The sequence below is a fragment of the Ovis canadensis genome, chromosome 6 (genome assembly GCF_042477335.2).
Source record: "Ovis canadensis isolate MfBH-ARS-UI-01 breed Bighorn chromosome 6, ARS-UI_OviCan_v2, whole genome shotgun sequence".
NCBI lineage: Eukaryota > Metazoa > Chordata > Mammalia > Artiodactyla > Bovidae > Ovis > Ovis canadensis.
Genome location: NC_091250.1, coordinates 29,489,977 through 29,513,126, shown reverse-complemented (window position 1 = coordinate 29,513,126; position 23,150 = coordinate 29,489,977). Strand labels below are relative to the sequence as shown.

General features: G+C 40.8%; 1 protein-coding gene across 1 annotated transcript in view; it reads left to right on the top strand.

Annotated features, from left to right (window-relative positions):
• The first annotated feature begins 11,581 nt into the window (after positions 1-11,581).
• Positions 11,582-23,150, top strand: part of LOC138442865 (putative uncharacterized protein encoded by LINC00612) — a 132,555-nt gene continuing 120,986 nt past the window's right edge. The window contains exon 1 of the mRNA XM_069595009.1: positions 11,582-11,777. Within this exon, the coding sequence (XP_069451110.1) occupies positions 11,582-11,777 (196 nt within the window). The remainder of the gene's footprint in view (positions 11,778-23,150) is intronic.

Here is a 23,150-nt window from a genome sequence, read left to right as displayed (position 1 = left end):
TCAAAGCCACAATGAGATACTACTTCACACCCATCAGAATGGCTATCATCAAAAAGAACACAAATAATAAATGTAGAGAAAAGAGAACCCTGTTACACTGTTGGTGGGAATCCAAATTGGCATAACCGCTTCCTTGGTGTCTCAGAGGTTAAAGCGTCTGCCTCCAATGCGGGAGACCCGGGTTCGATCCCTGGGTTGGGAAGTTCCCCTGGAGAAGGAAATGGCAATCCACTCCAGTATTCTTGCCTGGAGAATCCCATGGATGGAGAAATCCATGGGGTCGCAAAGAGTTGGACACGACCAAGCAACTTCACCTTACCTTACACCTTACCTTACTATGGAAAACACTATGAAAGTTCCTCAAAAAAAAAAATAGAGTTATCGTATGACCCAGCAATTCCACTTCCAGGTATATATCCTAAGAAAATGAAAACATTAATTCAAAAAGATATATGCACGTCAGTGTTCATAGCAGCATTGTTACAATAGCCAAGATATGGAAGCAACCTAAGTGCTCATCAACAGATGAATGAATAAAGAAGATGTATATATATATAAACATAAATATGTAAGTAGGCTTCTCTGGTAGCTCAGCTGGTGAAGAATCTGCCTGCAATGCAGGAGGCCCCAGTTCGATTTCTGGGTCGGGAAGATCCCCTCAAGAAAGGATAGGCTACCCACTCCAGTATACTTGGGCTTCCCTGGTGTCTCAGATGATAAAGAATCCACCTGCAATACAGGAAACTGGGGTTCGATCCCTGGGTTGGGAAGATCCCCTGGAGAAGGGAAAGGCTATCCACTCTAGTATTCTGTCCTGGAGAATTCCACGGACAGAGGTGCTGAGCACAACTGAGTAACAACAGTAGAGCTAGTAGTAATAATATTAATTCAGTTCAGTTCAGTCCCTCGTTGTGTCTGACTCTTTGTGACCCCATGAGTTGCAGCACACCAGGCCTCCCTGTCCATCACCAACTCCCCGAGTTTACCCAAACTCATTGAGTCAGTGATGCCATCCAGCCATCTCATCCTCTGTCGTCCCCTTCTCCTCCTGCCCCCAATCCCTCCCAGCATCAGAGTCTTTTCTAATGAGTCAACTCTTCGCATGAGGTGGCCAAAGTACTGGAGTTTCAGCCTCAGCATCAGTCCTTCCAATGAACACCCAGGACTGATCTCCTTTAGGATGGACTGATTGGATCTCCTTGCAGTCCAAGGGACTCTCAAGAGTCTTCTCCAACACCACAGTTAAGAAGTCTGCCATTTCTAAGAATGCTGAAAAAAATAAATCCTTCCTACCTAAAACCCTCTTTCCAACCAAAAGGAAAACCATGGTCAAAGTATCCTTTAAATCTAAACCTATTTACTTAGCTACTAACAATGAAGCTTAATGTACCAATTTATTGGAAGTTATATATATGCCAAGCTTTGTCCACAATGTAGGTCATATTTTATCAGACAGTGATAGAATTTTAAAAAAGAAAGAGGAAATTACTCCTTTTACTTCTTCATGGTAACAAAAAGCTAAAATTTAATTTGATGGTAGACCCACAGAATGTAGACCTTCTATATCTTGCAGAATTTGAAAAACATCTTCACTTGAGCATTACTTGCTGATATACCTAGTTCTGTCATTAATTCCAAAAATCCTGTGTGTTCAAACCATGCTTTGTGTCTATTCTCTCAAGTGGGAACAATCTATTTTAATCACTGAAGCCAGAGAGAATTTTTTTTTTAAGACAAAGGGGAAAAAAAATATCTGACTGTAACTGTTTAAAATGCTTCAATATCTGTACATTGTTTGGCGGTTAAGAGGGTAAATCTTGGCCATTACCTTCAAGGTCCTGGATAATTTGGTCCCAACCTCCTTCCCAGCTTCCTTACTGACCACTGCCCCCTTTAATTACTGAGCCTTGGACCCCAAACCAGCTTTCTATTCCTTGTATTCAACCATCAAATATGCCACTTGAAATATTTTCCTCCCTGTTCCCTTTTTATCCCCCACTCTTTCTTATATGCTTCCTACTCATCCTCTGAGCCTCAGTTTAAATGTTTCTTCCTCAGGGACCAGGCTACATCCTCGTATTATTACCTCACAGCACTCTATGCTTCTCCTTCGTAGCACTCAGCACAGCTGAAGTTAAGCATCTGTGCAAGTGTTTGTCGAATATCTGCACCCACTAGATTGTAAGCTTCATGAAAACAGCAAACATAAATGTCTGCATTACTATTGCATCCCAACATCTAACCTGACACATGCTACTAAATACATAAAGTGGAATTTCATGTTTTTATTTCCTTGCAATACCTTAAGTTAAAACTCAAGAAATTTTACAACGAATTTAAGTGACAAGTAAGACACCGGATACACATGCTTAGCCTAGGACAGTGCCAAAATCCATAAATATTTATTAGTTAATAAATATTTGAACAATATTACTATGAGTCAATATCTGGCCCTAAAGTTATAAAAGATTTACTATAAGTTGATGTTCATAATCTCTCCTGAAACATTGAATCTCCATACCCAAGAAGAAAACTTAAATATTCCTCTATTTTAATATCTATGGCATTGAATCAAAACATAATTCCATAGCAAAGAAACCAACATGGCCCATATCCCAGGCTTGGAATGCGTGTTTGATCACATCTTATATTTTTCCACTGACTCATTCGCCTCACCTGCCTTCATTAATAGAAGGTCCATTATCTCCCTCTTGAGACCTACCCTTTCCCCTCTCTAAGCCCAGAGGCTTACTCACTCTAAATGCCTGCTGCTGGAGAAAACAAGAAAGCCTCCTTGGGTCAGCATAGCTGTTGTTTCTTTCACTACCACAAGATGTCACTGTAGAAAACCAGGTCTTCACAATTTTGTCTCTGACCTGCAGCTACAAAATCCTTTCCATCTTAGTGCCTGCATAACTTCACACTTGAATGTAAATTCATAGCTCTTTAATTTTCTACCCAGATGCTGTCTTTTTTTTTTTTTTTTTGGCAAAGCATGACAATAAGTATCAGAGAGGTCTCAAGGCCTTCCTTCCCAGAAGACTCACTGACCTCCAACTATCCAATAATAGAACTTCCCTGGTGGCTCAAACAGTAATGAATTCACCTGCAGCACAGGAGACTGCCTGCTAACCAGGTGACGTAGGTTCAATCCCTGGGTCAGGAAGATACGTTGGAGGAGGAAGTGACAACCCACTCCAGTATTCTTGCCTGGGAAATCCCATGGACAGAGGCTACAATCCATGGGATCGCAAGAGCAGGACACAGCTTAGTGACTTTACCATCACCATGCAGTAATAAGCCCCGTGGACAAGGCCAACTACATAATTTGCAAAACCCTATTCAAAATAAAAATGTGGGATCTTTTGTTCTAAAAACAGAGAAAAGTGTCAATAAACATATTTCAATATCAAACTTTTCCTTTCTTCCACAGTCCCTTTCATCATCTCAGGGTGGGTTTTATTTGGTGTTCTACGGTGTTCATTCTCAGGCATGAGGATAACCACAGAGCAAGAGCAAACCTCCACATGTGCCCAGGGACCCCTTTGTGGTGGCACACATGGCTCACCAGGTGCTGGGATCTGTTTCCCAGCAGCCACCATTGCCATGCTACCACCAGGGGCAGAGAAGTCATCTTCCCTTAAAGGCCCCATTTCTCCAACGCACAGAGGACAGGCAACTACCAAAGGACCACAGCTTCCCTGCCAGGATACACGCAGTACCTGGACAGGTGGAAAAAAGACTCTCCATCACTTACTCAGCTGCCAAGTATACAGTGGAATTGCTGGTCCAGGGATGGTCACAGCCTTCCCTTGCCTTATGATGCCACAAGCATACACTGACCCTAAACCTCCACGTTTGTTCACAAACCACTACTAGGGCCAAAAGGGGTGGCAGAATGCCACGTATGGCACCTTCCAACCTCCTCCCCACCAACCCAACCTGGTTGCCAGCTCAAGCAGAGGACAGCAGTAATCACAGGACACAGGCAGGGAGGATGTGAGAAACTGGGAGCAGAGAGCCAAGAACCTATCCTGGGGAAGTGGAAGGAAGAGGGACCAGGAGTGAGCTGACGGCCCCAAGCCCCCAATGTATGCACCATTGTGTCAACATACTTCATTTACAAATAAACAAATTCTAAGATAAAATCATTAAGAATTTCATAGCAACAACAACAGAACATCATACCCCAAGTGTGGGGATCCTGTGTGCCCATCCTGGTTCCACATGTGCAAAGCCAGCCCTACCAGCAGACCATGGAATCTGGAGAGAAGGATCTTCATCAAGCCACAAAAAGTCTATTACACCCTTCCTCCAGAGTCATGGGTGTCTACTCACTTTATGTTTCATAACGTGGCAGAGTATTCAAGTGACTAATGTCTGAAGCAGAAAATTCTATTTCAAGGTGACCAGCTCCAGCCACCTAGGCATAGAGGTGGCTAGCATCTTCTTTAAATAAATAAATTATTTATCACTAAGCACCATAGTTAGGAAAAGCAAATGCTCTAAGAAATTCAAACTTTTCTGAAGAGTGTGATTAGATGATTAGTAAGATAAAATTGGAAGAGACCCTGATGCTGGATAAGATTGAAGGCAGGAGAAGGGGACGACAGAGGATGAGATGGTTGGATTGGCATCACCAACTCAATGGACATGAGTTCGAAGAAGCTCCAGGAGATAGTGAAGGACAGGGAGGCCTGGCATGCTGCAGTCCACGGGGTCACAAAGAGTTGGACACAACTGAACAACAAAGATAAAACAACAACAATAACGATAACAATAAATGCATAGACAACTTCCCCATCCATGGTGTCTCAATAGAAGAAAGGACTTCACAAGCACATCTGTGTTATTCAGATGTTATTACTGCTCTTCAGTTTTGACTGAATTTGGTAGAAAAAGAACTAATATAAATGCGTGTTTTTCCAAGTGTCAGAAGAAAAACACAAAGTATGATACTGTGGTTTATAAAAAGAAATGTGTATTTGGTCTTCAACCCTGCTTCAGGCATAAAGCTCCTAAAATCCTTGGCATTTCCTATATAATTAAGGTGTCAATAATCATAATATACCCCTTTCAACCACACTTGAGTTCATGAAGTGATTTTGGGGAAGCATCTGAGGATGGGGGCTGGTTACCAAGAGAACTAACCATGGGATTAGAAGCCTGGAATTTTCAGTTCCATCTCCAGATCTCTGTTGAGGGGAAAGAAACTGGAAATTGAGCATTTTAATCGATCACACATATGTAATAAAACCAGAAGGACAGGGCTCAGAGAGTTCCCAAGAAGATGAACCAGAATGCTTCCATGTGCCACTGTGTCAGGCCCCAAATTCAATGCAGATAGAAGTTCCTTTGCTCTGTACCTCATTCTCTGTGTCTTTTCACCTAGCCGTTGATTTGTATCCTTAGTAATAAACTAGTAATCTGGTGAGTAAACAGGTTTCCTGAGTTCTATGAGACACTCTAGCAAATTAATCAAACTCAAGGAGGGAATTATGGGAATCTCTGATTTACAGCCAGTCAGTCAGCAGCCCAAGTAACCACCTGGACTTGCAATTAGTATCTGAAGTAAAGGGCAGTCGTGTGGGACTGAGCCCCTAACCTGTGGAATCTGATGCTATCTCTGGAGAGGTAGTGTCAGAAACGAGATGAATTGTACGACATCCAGCTTGCACTGGAGAACTGCTTGGTGGTGAGAGGGAAATCCCCAGCCACACATTTATACTTGGTGACAAGAATCATTATATGACCTCATGTTTATTACAAGAAATTATCAGATCTCAGTTTTCAGTCTCTGAAAAATCATCAAGTAACCAATACTGAAACAATCAGAGGTTCCCTTTATCCTTCTTAATTAATTTCCTCCTTAATATTCCTTCTGGTAAGAAGCAGAGAGAATCAGTTTTCCTCCTTAATCTCACCTCTTTTCTCTTTCCATCTATATATTCCATTACATTATAAATATCTCTGAACTTTGCCACTTTTTCCTTTTTTCTAATTATTTTAATCATATTTGATACGAAGCATATTTGACTGTGTTCCTGATTCGTTGTTGTTGTTGTTCAGTCGCTCAGTCATGTCTGACTCTTCGCAACCCATGGACTATAGCACGCCAGGCTTCCTGTCCTTTGCTAATCTCCCAGAGTTTACTCAAACTCATGTCCATTGAGTCGGTGATGCCAACCATCCAACCATCTCATCCTCTGTCATCCCCTTCTCCTGCTTTCAGTCTTTCCCAGCATCAGGGTCTTTTCTAATGAGTTGGCTCTTCACATCAGGAAGCCAAAATATGGGAGCTTCAGTATCAGTCCTTCTAATGAAAATTCATGGTTGATCTTCTTTAGGATTGATTGGCTTGATCTCCTTACAGTCCAAGGAACTCTCAAGAGACTTCTCCAACACCACAGTTTGAAAGCTGGACCTTCTTTATGGTCCAGCTCTCACATACATACATGTGAGACTGGAAAAACCATAGCTTTGACTAGATGGACCTTTGTTGGTAAAGTAATGTCTCTGCTTTTTAATATGCTGTCTAGGTTGGTCATAGCTTTTCTTCCAAGGAGCATCTTTTAATTTCATGGCTGCACTCAACATCTGCAGTGATTTTGGGGCCAAAAAAATAAAGTCAGTCACTGTTTCCATTGTTTCCCCATCTATTTGCCATGAAGTGATGGGACCAGATGCCATGATCTTAGTTTTTTGAATGTTGACTTTTAAGCAGTTATTTCACTCTCCTCTTTCACCTTCATCAAGAGGCTCTTTAGTTCCTCTTCACTTTCTGCCATAAGGATGGTGTCATTCACACATCTGTGGTTATTGATACTTCTCCCAGCAATCTTGATTCCAGCTTGTGCTTCACCCAGCCCAACATTTCATATGATGCACTCTGCATATAAGTTAAATAAGCAGGGTGACAAGATGCAGCCTTGATGTACTCCTTTCCCAAGTTGGAATCATTCTGTTATTCCATGTCCGGTTCTAACTGTTGCTTCTTGACCTGCACACAGGTTTATCAGGAGACAGGTAAGGTGGTCTGGTATTCCCATTTCTTTAAGAATTTTCATGTAAGAAACGAATCTCTAGTCTAGGTTCGATACAGGATACAGGATGCTTGGGGCTGGTGCGCTGGGATGACCCAGAGAGATGATATGGGGAGGGAGATGGGAGGGGGGTTCAGGGTTGGGAACTCATGTACACATGTGGTGGATTCATGTCAATTTACGGCAAAACCAATACAGTATTGTAAAGTAAAAAAAGAAAAAAATAATTTAAAAAAGAAAATAAAATAAAATTGTTTACTACTAAAAAAAAAAGAATTTCCCACAGTTTTTTTTTAATAATTCTTCAAGAATACACAGAACTATACAAAAAAAAAAAAGAGCTTAATAACCCAGATAACAATGGTGTGATCACTCACCTACAGCCAGATATCCTGGAGTGCAAAGTCAACTGGGCATTAGGAAGCATCACAATGCCAAAGAATGTTGAAACTACCACACAATTGCACTCATTTCACATGCTAGCAAGTAGTGCTCAAAATCCTTCAAGCTAGGCTTCAACAGAATGTGAACCGAGAGCTTCCAGATGTACAAGCTGGATTTAGAAAAGGCATAGGAACCAGAGATCAAATTGCCAACATCCACTGGATCATAGAAAAAGCAAGAGAATTCCAGAAAAACATCTATTTCTACTTCATTGGCTACATTAAAGCCTTTGATTGTGTGGATCACAACAAACTGTGAAAACTTCTTAAAGAAATGGGATCCTGATTCGTAATTATGTTATTTGAACTTAATGTTCTCTTAATGTCAGCACTGAGATTATTCTAGTTTCATTAAACATATCTTGTGCTACAGTATGTGTTGGTCACTTCCATGATGTCAACGGTTTTTATCGAAATACATGAATGTATTGGGCTTCCCTGGTGGCTCAGACAGTAAAGAATCTGCCTGCAATGCAGGAGACCCAAGTTCAATTCCTAGGTTGGAAGATCCCCTGGAAAAGAAAATGGCAAACCACTCTAGTATTCTTGCCTGGAGAATTCCATGGACAGAGGAGTCTGGTTGAAAATAGACCATGGGGTCGCAAAGAGTCAGACACAACTGAGTGACTAATACTTTCACTTTCTTTCACTTTACTTCCCTAGACCTTATACCCAATTTCATAGGAACTTCAACACAATTTATTAAATTTTTTGTTGGTCTTCTCCCTCATATACTCAACATTCATCTCGAGTTCCCAATCTAACCCTAACCTCAGCCTCAGCAGATGATTTTGTCTTAAACACCAGTGCATAAATTACTTTCTCAACTATCTTCCTCTCTTTGTCCATGCCTCCATTTCTTCACAACCAGTTCTATACTCCTTGCTCATCATCTCAGGCCTCCTCAATCTTTCACTTCCTTGGAGACCTTGCTCCAACTATTTCTATCCCTCCAATACGTTCAACCTCTCTCTCTCGCCTAAGTCTTTCCTTTTAGATTATGAGCATGCCCAGTTTTCATCCAGCTTTCATCCAAAAAAATACAATAAAAAACACCTTCTGATCCCACTGTATATGATCTTTTCCCCTCCCTAATACATGGGTTTACATGTCACACCTTTTCTCCCTACTTTACCCTCATCCTATCTCCTTTCACCTAGTTAAATTCTACTCAACTTTTGGACATCAGTACACATATCATTTGGGGGGTGGGGGGAGTCATTCTTGCTGCCCAAGTCTGATCAACTTCTTTTGTCAAATATTTTCAATAATCCAAAGGTTATTCAAAGATTATTTCAAAGATTTATCTCAATTTGTAATTATATGTAATTTTGCATTATTTATTCATTAATTTTTCTCTCCACTACTCTTCAGACTCTGGGAGAGGAAGCACTGTGTCTGTCTTTGATCAATATTGTTCCTTCACTGTATTTCATAGATTCCTGGATGTATTTGGTATTCAATAAATGTTTGTAAATAAATGAATATATTCATTGATTATTTCTCCTAGACACTTCTTTTAAAAGTTTATCATAGCTCTTCAATCTAGAAAACAGTATGAGTTTTTTAGGGAAAATAAAACACCTATTTTTTCTTCACAGTAGTAATGCTAAAAAGGAGAAAGCATGTGTAGAGAGAAAGAAGACATTGGCTTGGGAATCGGGAAACCAATTCTCAGCATGGAGATTCCTGTTCATGATAAGAAATAAATGTGAAATTCTTAAAGTTTCTTTTCTCTGAAATCCTCTGATTTTCAAATTATTGCCCACTAAAGCAATAATTATGGGGTATTCCTAGAAGGAAACTTTGGGGGGAAAACATATATGTCTACATATATTTTAAAGTTTCTTTCATTTATCGAGCACCTAAGAAACAAGTGCTGATCTGGCCCGTTTAACATGCTACAGGAAAAGCTTTCTTTAGCAGCCAAACTTCAAACATTGAAACTAGGACTATCACTTAATTTCTCTGATGAAAAGATCCTGAATTGTGGTATAAAAGCATGATGAGAGTGTTCATTTCTAATGGGGAATTTTAACAACCTATTAATAATTTTCCAAGGGTTTTCCAGTTTCCTTAATCCTAGAAGATATGGCTTTGCTTTTATTTTCCCAAAGAGGCTTAAAAGCTTATCTTTTTTTAACAGTTTTGTATTCCTACAATATATCTTCCATCAAACTGTCTTCCTTGGATGTGTCTAAATTAAAGGATGAACAATTAAAAGCTAACACTTAAAAATTTCATTATGATTTTACCAAAATGAAACTCCCATAATAAAATTATATCCCTCTCCATCTCTTATTATTTTTTCTTCTATTAATATTAAGTAGTAGGTTGACTGGTGGTCCAGCAGTTCTATCATAGAATAAATTTAAGTTAAACTCCTGATGTAGGTTTCAGCTAGTATTCCTATTTCTAGAAATACCACCTTGTGGAAAGATACTCTAAACTAATAATGTAAACCTGAAGTAAAACATTTGGCTGGACACATATAGATGGTCTTTAGACAGAGAGTTCAATCGTGCTTTATGAAAGTAATGTCAGTATACAAAAAAGAGCCTTTTGTAAAAGTCATCATGAGTAATTATGTTAAGTCTCACGTTCACAGGACTGATATTTACTGAGATTTCCTAATGACATTTAGCAACAATGCTGACTATAAGGAAAGAGACATACCTCAGCAAAATATTTAGGTTGTAAATGTTGAGGGAATTAAAGACCTTACAAGTGGTTATTAACACAAAGGGATGCATAGCTAAGGAAACAGATAACGAAGCATGAACTTCATAGTTAGCATATAAAACAAAGAATGTGGTTTGTAATTACTATGTATGCATACGTTGTCTTTAAAGATATATTGTGGTAAAGCCAGCACAGTATCAAAATAAGCTCAATGCGCTGGAGCAAACACTTCTGTATACCGCTAACCTATTCATAAAGGTATAAACATCTATTTCCCTTGAAACTCTTATCCTCTGCCAAGCAAGTGTCATCTTTGAAGGTCAAAACCAGGCAGTATTCACTAGTCCAGCTGATGTTCAAAACTAATATTGAACATGGTTGTTCCTTAAAATATTAAACATATAATTATCATATGGTTTCATAATTCCACTCTTGGAATTGGGCTTATCCTCAAAAAATCGAAACCAAGGATTCTAACAGATATTTGCACACCAAAGTTCACAGCAGCATAATTCATAACAGTCAAAAGGTAGAACACAAATGTCCATCAAATGCATAAGCAGAAAACGTGGTATACACACACGGTGGAACATCATTGAGCCTTAAGAGAGAAGGAAATTCTGACACATGCTGCAACATGCATGAAACTTAAGGACATTATGCTAAGTGAAATAAGAAGCTGGTCACAAAGGAACAGGTATTACATGACTTCCTTTTGATGAGGTACCTAGAGCAGGCAAATTCCTAGAGACAGAAAATAAAATGGCAGTTTCTAGGGATTGGGAGAGAAGAATGGGAGTTGTCGGCGGCGGTGGCGGTGGAGGGGTCAGGGTCCCAAGATGGTGGAGAAATAGGACAAGGAAACCACTTTCTCTGCCACAAATTCACCAAAAGATCATTTGAATGCTGAGCAACTCCCACAAAACAACTTCTGAATGCTGTCAGAGGACACCAGTCACCCAGAAAGGCAGCCCATTCTCTTCAAAAGGAGGTAGGACAAAATATAAAAGATGAAAAGAGAGACAGAGAGTTAGGGATGGAGACCTGTCCCTCCCTTGGGAGGGAGTGGTGAAGGAGGAGAAGCTTCCAAACAGTAGGAAGCCATCTCACAGGCGGGCCTCTGTGGAGTTTTGGGATCTCAGAGGGCAACATAACCGGGAGAAAAAAATAAAATCCACAGAATACCCATCTAACAGCCACTGCCAGCAGAGAAATAGCCCAGACACTCGCATCTGCTGCCAGATGGAAAGGGAGCTGTGGGCTGCATAATTGGTGCTTAGGGTAAGGACCAGGGTAAGGATTTAGGGTAATGCCCTGAGGGCAATTCTGAGGGAGCTAACATGAGATAGCAACCAAAACTGTGGGATCGCCAGAGAGAGAGAATAAAAGAGAACTTTCCCATGAAAGGCTCCAATGCGCAGCCTGGCCTGCTCACAGAACAAAGGACTGAGTGAATACCAAAGGACAGCTAGCCAGCTGTGTACAGCCAGCCCCCAGCCGCCGCCGCCACCACCGCTGGAGGCAGAGAGGCAGGCATGCGACAGCCGGAGCCAGAAGGCTAGGGGCTGCTGTGTTCTCGAACCCAGAGACTGGCATCCTCCACCACACTGTGAGCAGGCTCCCAGTTGCTAACCTCATCTTCCTGGGATCCTGGACAGTTGACATCTGCCAGGAGGGTCACAGCCTGAGATCAGCTCCCCAGAGGAGACACACGGCACACCTGAGACGGCGCTCTCGTGGCGCACCCGGCAAGCCTAGCAGCCAGACAGGAGAAGGTGATGAAGACTCACGGCCCATCTGGGACAGTGCGCTCACCAAGCACCTGGTTGCCTGAGCTCCTCGGACCTGAGAAGGGCACAAAATGCACACCCAACAGAGTCTGTGCCCTAGTGGAGTACCCAAGAACCTGAGCAGCTTAGACCTGGGAAGTGCACAAGATGCAGGGTCTGCTTTGGACAGTGCCCCTGCAGAGCACCCTGGAGCCTGAGCAGTGTGGGCCCAGGAAGCACATGCCACCTTGAGCTGTGGCAAACCCAGTGTGATCCATACACTGTGACCACTCTCCCACACATGCCAGCGATATTTGTTTGCAGTGTCCCTCTCTACCCACAGCACAACTGAACAAGTGAGCCTAAATAAGTGACCACCTTCACCCCGTTGTGTCAGGGCAACAACTAGACACTGAAGAGACTTGCAAAAAGAGGAAGCCAAAATAAAGAAGAGGGAACCGCTCTGGGAGTGACAGGTGCAACAGATTAAAACCCTGTAGTTAACATTGACTAAGCATTGGAGGGGCCTATAGACCTTGAGAACAAGTACAGGCTGGAGCAAGGGACCATCTGAAACTGAATTGACCCCACACTGCCCATAGCAGCACCAGAGAAATTCCTAGACATATTTTTACTATTATCACATTTTAATTATTTTAAATTTAAGTTCTTTGTTACTCCTTTAATTTTCATTTTTATAATGTCCTACCTTGCAAAAAAATGTCCTCTTTTTAAAGCAAATATCATATATATATTTTTATAATTTTTGTGATTGATTCTGTTTTGTATTTTTAATACTATTTTTCTGAGAGTCTAACCTCTACTCTAGATTTTTAATCTTTGCTTTTGGGTATTTGTTATCAATTTTGTACCTTTAAGAATCTAATCTTCAGTATCCATTTTCACTTTGGGGTGTGATTACTGGCTTGATTGCTCTCTCCCCTTTTCACTCTCCCTTTTCTCCCTCAGGTCACCTCTATCTCCTCCCTCCACTTTCTCTTCTGTACTCAACTCTGTGAATCTCTCTGGGTGTTCTGGGCCATGGGAAACACTTAGGGAACTGATTACTGGGCTAGATTGGTCTCCCCCTTTTGACTCCCAATCTTCTCCTCCTGCTCACCTCCATCTCCCTTCTCCCTCTTCCCGTCTCCATGTAACTCTGTGAACCTCTCTGGTGTCCCTCGATGTGGAGAATTGTTTCACCACTAACCTAGCTGTTTTATCATCTGTGCTGTATGGATGGAGAAGTCTTGAGGCTACTGTAAGTATAAGACTGAAAGCCAGAGGCAGGAGGCCTAACTCCAGAACTTGAGAACATCAGAGAACTCCTACTTCCAGGGAACATTGATAGACAAGAGCTCACCCAAAAGTCTCCATACCTACACTGAAACCATGCTCCACCCAAGAGCCAACAAGTTCCAGAGCAAGACATACCACACTAATTATCCAGCAAAGCAGGAACACAGCCCCAAGCATTAAAAGATAGGCTGCCCAAAGCTATGCCAAACCCATAGATAACCCAAAACTCACTACTGAACACTTCACTGCACTTCAGAGAGAAGAGATCCAGCTCCACCCACCAGAACACAGACATAAGCTCGCCTAACCAGAAAACCTTGACAAGCTACTAGTCCAACCCCAACCATAGGGAGCAGGCTCCACAATAAAAGGAACCATGAACTTCCAGCCTACAGAAAAGGCACCCCAAACACAGCAATCTGAACAAAATGAAAAGGTAGAGAGATATTCAGCAGGTAAAGGAACATGATATATGCCCACCAAACCAAACAAAAGAGGAGGAGATAGGGAGTCTACCTGAAAAAAGAATTCAGAATAATGATAGTACAGATGATCCAAAATCTTGAAAACAAAATGGAGTTACAGATAAATGGACTAGAGACAAGGATTGAGAAGATCCAAGAAATGTTTAACAAGGACCTAGAAGAAATAAAGAAGAGTCAGTCAATAATGAATAATGCAATAAATGAGATCAAAGCACTCTGGAGGGAACCAACAGTAGAATAACTGAGGCAGAAGATAGGATAAGTGAGGTGGAAGATAGAATGGTGGAAATAAATGAAGCAGAGAGGAAAAAAGAATAAAAAGAAATGAGAACAGCCTCAGAGACCTCTGGGACAATGTTAAATGCCCCAAAATCTGAATCACAGGAGTCCCAGAAGAAGAAGACAAAAAGAAAGCGCATGAGAAAATACTTGAGACAATAGTTGAAAACTTCCCTAAAATGAGGAAGGAAATAGCCACCCAAGTCCAAGAAACCTAGAGAGTCCCAAACAGGGTAAACCCAAGGCAAAACACCCCAAGACACATATTAAATAATGAAGATCAAACACAAAAAGGAAATATTAAAAGCAGCACGGGAAAAGCAACAAATAACACACAAGGGGATCCCATAAGGATAAGAGCTGATCTTTCAGTAGAAATTCTTCAAACCAGAAGGGAATGGCAGCATATACTTAAAGTGATGAAACAGAAAAACCTACACCCCAGATTACTATACTCAACAAGGATCTCATTTAAATATGAAGGAGAAATCAAAAGTTTGTCTGTAGGCAAGCAAAAGATGAGAGATTTCAGCACCACCAAATCAGCTCTTCAACAAACACTAAAGAATCTTCTCTAGACAGGAAACACAGAAAAGATTTATAAACTCACACCCAAAACAAAGGAGCAAGTGGGAACGGGATCATACGTATCAATTCAGTTCAGTTCAGTTGCTCAGTCATGGTCGACTCTTTGTGGCCCCATGGACTGCAGCACACCAGGCCTCCCTGTCCATCACCAACTCCCAGAATTAACTCAAACTCATGTCCATTGAGTTGGTGATGTCATCCAACCACCTCATCCTCTGTCGTCCCCTTCTTCTCTTGCCCTAAATCTTTCCCAGTATCAGGGTATTTTCCAATGAGTCAGCTCTTCACATGAGGTGGCCAAAGTATTGGATTTTCAGCTTCAACACCAGTCCTTTCAATCAATACCCAGGACTGATCTCCTTTAGGATGGACTGGTTGGATCTCCTTGAAGTCCAAGGGACTCTCAAGAGTCTTCTCCAATACCACAGTTCAAAAGCACCAATTCTTCAGTGCTCAGCTTTCCTTACACTCCAACTCTCACATCCATACTTGACTACTGGAAAAACCATAGCCATGACTAGACAGACTTTTGTTGGCAAAGTCATGCCTCTGCTTTTGAATATGCTGTCTAGGTTGGTCATAGCTTTTCTTCCAAGGAGCAAGCGTCTTTTTATTTCATGGTTGCAGTCACGATCTGCAGTGATTTTGGAAGCAAGAAAAATAAAGTCTGACCCTGTTTCCACTGTTTCTCCATCTATTAGCCAAGAAGTGATGGAACTGGATGCCATGATCTTGGTTTTCTGAACGTTGAGTTTTAAGCCAACTTTTTCACTCGCCTCTTTCACTTCCATCAACAGGCTCTTTAGTTCTTCTTCACTTTCTGCCATAAGGGTGGTGTCATCTGCATATCTGAGGTTATTGATATTGCTCCCAGCAATCTTGATTCCAGCTTGTGCTTCTTCTAGCCCAGCATTTCTCATGATGTACTGTGCATATAAGTTAAATAAGCAGGGTGACAATATACAGCCTTGACGTACTCCTTTCCCTATTTGGAACCAGTCTGTTGTTCCATGTCCAGTTCTAACTGTTGCTTCCTGACCTGCATATAGGTTTCTCAAAGGCAGGTCAGGTGGTCTGGTATTCCCATCTCTCTCAGAATTTTCCACAGTTTATTGTGATCCACACAGTCAAAGGCTTTGGCATAGTCAATAAAGCAGAAATAGATGCTTTTCTGGAACTGTCTTGCTTTTTAGATGATCCAGCAGATGTTGGCAATTTGATCTCTGGTTCCTCTGCCTTTTCTAAAACCAGCTTGAACATCTGGAAGTTCATGGTTCATGTACTTTGAGCATTACTTTGTTAGCATGTAAGATGAGTGCAATTGTGCAGTAGTTTGAGCATTCTTTGGCATTGCCTTTCTTAGGGATTGGAATGAAAACTGACCTTTTTCAGTCCTGTAGCAACTGCTGTTTTCCAAATTTGCTGGCATATTAAGTGCAGCACTTTCACAGCATCATCTTTTAGGATTTGAAATAGCTCGACTGGAATTCCATCACCTACACTAGCTTTGTTCATAGTGATGTTTCCTAAGGCCCACTTGACTTCACATTCCAGGATGTCTGGCTCTAGGTGAGTGATCACACGGTTGTGATTATCTGCGTCATGAAGATCTTTTTTGTATAGTTCTTCACCTCTTCTTAGTATCTTCTGCTTCTGTTAGGTCCAGACCATTTCTGTCCTTTATCAAGCCCATCTTTGCCAGAAAAGTTCCCTTGGTATCTCTCATTTTCTTGAAGAACTCTCTAGTCTTTCCCATTCTATTGTTTTCCTCTATGTCTTTGCCATGATCACTGAGGAAGGCTTTCTTTCTTATCTCTCCTTGCTATTCTTTGGAACTCTGCATTCAGATGCTTATATCTTTCCTTTTCTCCTTTGCTTTTCACTTCTCTTCTTTTCATAGCTATTTGTAAGGCCCCCTCAGACAGCCATTTTTCTTTCTTGCCTTTCTTTTTCTTGAGGATGGTCTTGCTCCCTGTCTCCTGTACAGTGTCATAAACCTCCATCCATAGTTCATCAGGCACTCTATCAGACCTAGTCCCTTAAATCTATTTCTCACTTCCACTGTATAATCGTTAGGGATTTGATTTAGGTCATACCTGAATGGTTTAGTGGTTTTCCCTATTTTCTTCAATTTAAGTCTGAATTTGGAAATAAGGAGTTCATGGTCTGAACCACAGTTAGCTCCCAGTCTTGTTTTTGCCGACTATATAGACCTTCTCCATCTTTGGCTACAAAGAATATAATCAATCTGATTTTGGTGTTGGCCATCTGGTAATGTCCATGTGTAGTCTTCTCTTGTATTGTTGGAAGAGGGTGTTTGCTATGATCAGTGCGTTCTCTTGGCAGAATTCTGTTAGTCTTTGCCCTGCTTCATTCTGTACTCCAAGGCCAAATTTGCCTGTTACTCCAGGTGTTTCTTGACTTCCTACTTTTGCATTCCAGTCCACTATAATGAAAAGGACATCTTTTTGGGGTGTTAATTCTAGAAGGTCTTGTAGGTCTTCATAGCACAGTTCAACTTCAGCTTCTTCAGCATTACTGGTCAGGGCATAGACTTGGATTACTGTGATATTGAATGGTTTGCCTTGGAAACGAACAGAGATCATTCTGTCATTTTTGAGACTGCATCCAAGTACTGCATTTTGGCCAACAAAAAGTTGACTGTGATCAACAAAAGAGTTGACTATGATGGCTATTCCATTTCTTCTAAGGGATTCTTGCCCATAGTAGTAGATATAACGGAGTGGTGAGTGGTGATTGCAGGGTGCTGGAGTGGTGATTGGCTGAGAGGAGATACCGCACTTCCAAGGTCAGGAACAGTGCCTGCACTTTGCTGGTGCAGCTGTGAAAAGATACTCCATGTACAAGGTCAGGGCAGCGGCTGTGCTTCACTGGACCGGCCGTGTGGAGATACCCCACATCCAAGGTCAGAAAAACCCCAGTAAGACAGTAGGCACTGAAGCAGCTATGAGGAGATATCCCACGTTCAAGGGCAAAGGAGAAGCCCCAGCACAATCGTAGGAGGGGCAAATTCACGTTTAGAATCAAACCCTATTCCCTCCAGAGATGCTCAGAGGGCTCAAACAAATTTTCTGCACACCAAGACCCAGGGACCCCACAGAGACTGAGACAGAACTGTGTTTGAGCATATCCTGTAGAGGTACGGGTCAGCAGTGGTCTGCTCAGGGACAAGGGCTCTGGGTGTGGGTATGGCATAAGTCCTCCTGGAGGAGGTAGCTATTAACCCCACTATAGGGCTGCCAGAACTTACATAGGACTGGGAAATAGACTCTTGGAAGGCACAACAGAATCTTGTGCACTGGGACCTAGGGGAAAGGAACAGTGACTCCAAAGGAGACTTGCCTGGGGGTCTCCTTACCAGGAGTCACTGGCGAAGGTGTGGGTTGGTGGTGGCCTGCTGCAGGGTTGGGGGCATGGACTGTAGCAGCACATGCCTGGGATCTTTTGAGGGAGGTCAAAATCTTCATTACCTCCACCATAGTTTGCTGCTACTGCTAAGTCACTTCAGTCATGTCTGACTCCATGCGACCCCATAGATGGCAGCCCACCAGACTCCCCCATCCCTGGGATTCTCCAGGCAAGAACACTGGAGTGGTTTACCATTTCCTTCTCCAATGCATGAAACTGAAAAGTGAAAGTGAAGTCACTCAGCCGTGTCCGACTCTTAGCGACCCCATGGATGGCAGCCTACCAGGCTTCTCCGTCCATGGGATTTTCCAGGCAAGAGTACTGGAGTGGGGTGCCATTGCCTTCTCCTCCACCATAGTTTGGCCCCAGGTAAATAGCATGGAGGGAACACAGCTCCACCCATCAGCAGAAAATTGGATTACAGATTTACTGAGCACGACCCCCTCCCCATCAGAACAAGACCCAGTATCCCCCTTAGTCAGTCTATCCCATCAGGACACCTTCACAAGCCTCTTATCTTTCTCCATCAGAGGACAAGACAGACTGAAAACCACCAGCACAGAAAACTTACCAATCTAATCACATGGGCCACAGCCTTGTCTAGCTCAATGAAACTATGAGCCATGCTGTGTAGGGCCACCCAAGATGGACGGGTCATGGTGGAGAGTTCTGACAAAATGTGGTCGACTGGAGAAGGAAATGGAAAACCACTTCAGTATTCCTGCCTTGAGAACCCCATGAACAGCATGTAAAGGCAAAAAGATAGGACATTGAAAGATGAACTCCCCAGGTCAGTAGGTACCCAACATGCTAGTAGAGATCAGTGGAGAAATGACTCCAGAAAGAATGAATAGATGGAGCTAAAGCAAAAACAACACCCAGTTGTGGATATGACTGGTGATGGAAGCAAGGTCTGATGCTGTAAAGAGCAATATTGCATAGGAACCTAAAATGTTAGGTCCATGAATCAAGACAAATGGAAATTGATCAAACAGGAGATGGCAAGAGTGAACGTTGACATTTTAGGAATCAGTGAACTAAAGTGGACTGCAATGGGTGAATTTAACTCAGGTGACCATTATACTTATCAATAATTACCTTAAATGTAAATTTTTTGAATGCCTCAAGCAAAAGACAAAGACTAGCTGAATGCTGTCTACAAGAGACCCAACTCAAGCCAAGGAACACATACAGACTGAAAGTGAAGGGCTGGAAAAATATATTTCATGTAAATGGAGACTAAAGAAAGCAGGGGTAGCAATACTCATATCAGATAAAATAGACTTTAAAACAAAGGCTGTGAAAAGAGACAAAGAAGGACACTACATAATGATCAAAGGATCAATCCAAGAAGAAGATATAACAATTATAAATATATATGCACCCAACATAGGAGCACTGCAATATGTAAGACAAATGCTAACAAGTATGAAAGGGGAAATTAACAATAAAACAATAATAGTGGGAGACTTTAATACCCCACTGACACCTATGGATAGATCAACTAAACAGAAAATAAACAAGGAAACAAACTTTAAATGATACAATAGACCAGTTAGACCTAATGATATCTATAGGACATTTTACCCCAAAACAAGGAATTTCACATTTTTCTCAAGTGTACATGGAATATTCTCCAGAATAGATCACATCCTGGCCATAAATCTAGCCTTGGTAAATTTTTTTAAAAATTGAGATCATTTCAAGCATCTTTTCTGACCACAATGCAGTAAGATTAGATGTCAACTACAGGAAAAAAACTATTAAAAATACAAACATATGGAGGCTAAACAACATGCTTTTGAATAACCAACAAATCACAGAAGAAATCAAAAAGGAAATCAAAATATGCATAGAAACAAATGAAAATGAAAACACAACAACCCAAAATCTATGGCATTCAGTAAAAACAGTGCTAAGGGGAAGGTTCAGAGCAATACAAGCTTACCTCAAGAAACAAGAGAAAAATCAAATAAATAACCTAACTTTACACCTAAAGCTATTAGGAAAAGAGGAAATGAAGAACCACAGGGTTAGTAGAAGGAAAGAAACCATAAAAATTTGGGCAGAAATAAATGAAAAAGAAACAAAGGAGACTATAGCAAAAATCAACAAAACTAAAAGCTGGTTCTTTGAGACGATAAATAAAATTGACAAGCCATTAGCCAGACTCATCAAGAAAAAAGGGAGAAGAATCAAATCAAAAAAAAATTAGAAGTGAAAATGGAGAAATCACAACAGACAACACAGAAATACAAAGGATCATAACAGACTACTATCAGCAACTATATGCCAATAAAATGGACAACTTGGAAGAAATGGACAAATTTTTAGAAAAGTATAACCTTCCAAAACTGAACCAGGAAGAAATAGAAAATCTTAACTGACTCATCACAAGCACAGAAATAAAAACTGTAATCAAAAATCTTACAACAAACAAAAGCTCAGGACAAGATGGCTTCATAGGTGAATTCTACCAAAAATTTAGAGAAGAGCTAACACCTATTCTTCTCAAAGTCTTCCAGAAAATTGCAGAGGAAGATGAACTTCCAAACTCATTCTGAGGCCACCATCACCCTAATACCAAAACAGGACAAGGATGCAACAAAAAAAGAAAACTACAGGCCAATATCACTGATGAATATAGATGCAAAAATCCCCAAGAAAATTCTAGCAAACAGAATCCAACAATATATTTAAAAGATCATACATCACGACCAAGTGGGTTTTATCCCAGGGATGCAAGGATTCTTCAATATTTGCAAATCAACAACGTGATACACCACATTAACAAATTAAAAGATAAAAACCATATGATTATCTCAATAGATGCAGAGAAAGCCTTTGACAAAATTCAACATTCATTTACTCTCCAGAAAGCAGACATAGAAGAAACATACCTCAACATAATGAAAGGCATATATGATAAACCCAGAACAGACATTATCCTCAATGGTGAAAAATTGAAAACATTTCCCCTAAAATCAGGAACAAGACAAGGGTGCTCACTCTCACCACAACTATTCAACATAGTTTTGGAAGTTTTAGCCACAGCAATCAGAGAAGAATAAGAAATAAAAGGAATCCAGATTGGAAAAGAAGTAGTAAAACTCTCACTGTTTGCAGATGACATGATCCTCTACATAGAAAACGCTAAAGACACCACCAGAAAATTACTAGAGCTAATCAATGAATATAGTAAAGTTGCAGGATATAAAATCAACACACAGAAATCCCTTGCATTCCTATACACTAACAATGAGAAAACAGAAAGAAATTAAGGAAACAATCCCATTCACCATTGCAACAGAAAGAAATAAATACTTAGAAATAAATCCACCTAAAGAAACAAAAGACCTACATATAGAAAACTATAAAACAATGATGAAAGAAACCAAAGATGACACAAACAGATGGAGAAATATACCATGTTCATGGATTGGAAGAATCAATATAGTGAAAATAAGTATACTACCCCAAAGCAATCTTTAGATTTAATACAATCCCTATCAAGCTACCAACAGTATTTTTCAGAGAACTAGAACAAATAATTTCACAATTTGTATGGAAATACAAAAAAACTCAAATAACCAAATAAATATTGAGAAAGAAGAGTGCAACTGGAGGAATCAACCTGCCTGACTTCAGACTATACAAAGCTACAGTCATCAAGACAGTATGGTACTGGCACAAAGACAGAAATATAGATCAATGGAACAAAATAGAAAGCCCAGAGATAAATCCACACACCTATGGACACCTTATCTTTGACAAAGGAGGCAAGAATACACAATGGATTAAAGACAATCTCTTTAACAAGTGGTGCTGGGAAAACTGGTCAACCACCTGTAGAAGAATGAAACTAGAACATTTTCTAATGCCATACACAAAATAAACTCAAAATAGATTAAAGACCTAAATGTAAGACCAGAAACTATAAAACTCCTAGAGGAAAACATAGGCAAAATACTCTCTGACATACATCACAGCAAGATCCTCTATGACCTATCTCCCAGAATAATAGAAATAAAAGCAAAAACAAACAATTGAGACCTAATTAAACTTAAAAACCTTTGCACAATGAAGGAAACCATAAGCAAGGTGAAAAGACAGTCTTCAGAATGGGGGAAAATAATAGCAAATGAGGCAACCAACAAATAATTAATCTCAAAAATATACAAGCAGCTCATGCAGCTCAACTCCAGAAAAATAAATGACCCAATCAAAAAATGGGCCAAAGAACTAAACAGATATTTCTCCAAAGAAGACATACAGATGGCTAACAAACACATGAAAAGATGCTCAGAATCACTCATTATCAGAGAAATGCAAATCAAAACCACAATGAGGTACCCGGTCAGAATGGCTGCTATCAAAAAGTCTACAAATAATAAATGGAGAGTATGTGGAGAAAAGGGAGCCCTCTTACATTGTTAGTAGGAGTGCAAACTAGTAAAGCCACTATGGAGAACAGTGTGGAGATTCCTTAAAACACTGGAAACAGAGCTGCCGTACTACCTAGCAATCCCACTGCTGGGCATATACACCGAGGACCCAGAATTGAAAGAGACACATGTACCCCAATGTTCATTGCAACACCGTTTACAATAGCTAAGACATGAGAGCAACCTAGATGTCCATCGGCAGATGAATGGATAAGAAAGCTGTGGTACATATACACAATGGAATATTACTCCCCTATTAAAAAGAATGCATTTGAATCAGTTCTAATGAGGTGGATGAAACTGGAGCCTATTATACAGAGTGAAGTAAGTCAGAAAGAAAAACATCAATACAGTATATTAACGCATATACATGGAATTTAGAAAGATGGTAAGGATGACCCTATACATGAGACAGCAAAAAAGATACAGACATGAAGAACAGACTTTTGGACTCTGTGGGAGATGGTAAGGATGGGATGATTTGAGAGAAGAGCATTGAAACATGTATATTACCATATGTGAAATAGATTGCCAGTCCAAGTTTGATGTATGAAACAGGTCACTCAAAGCCAGTGCACTGGGACAACCCAGAAGGATGGGCTGGGGATGGAAGTGGAGGGGGTTTTGGGATGGGGGACACATCTGTGGCTGATTCATGTCAATGTATGGCAAAAACCAGCACAATATT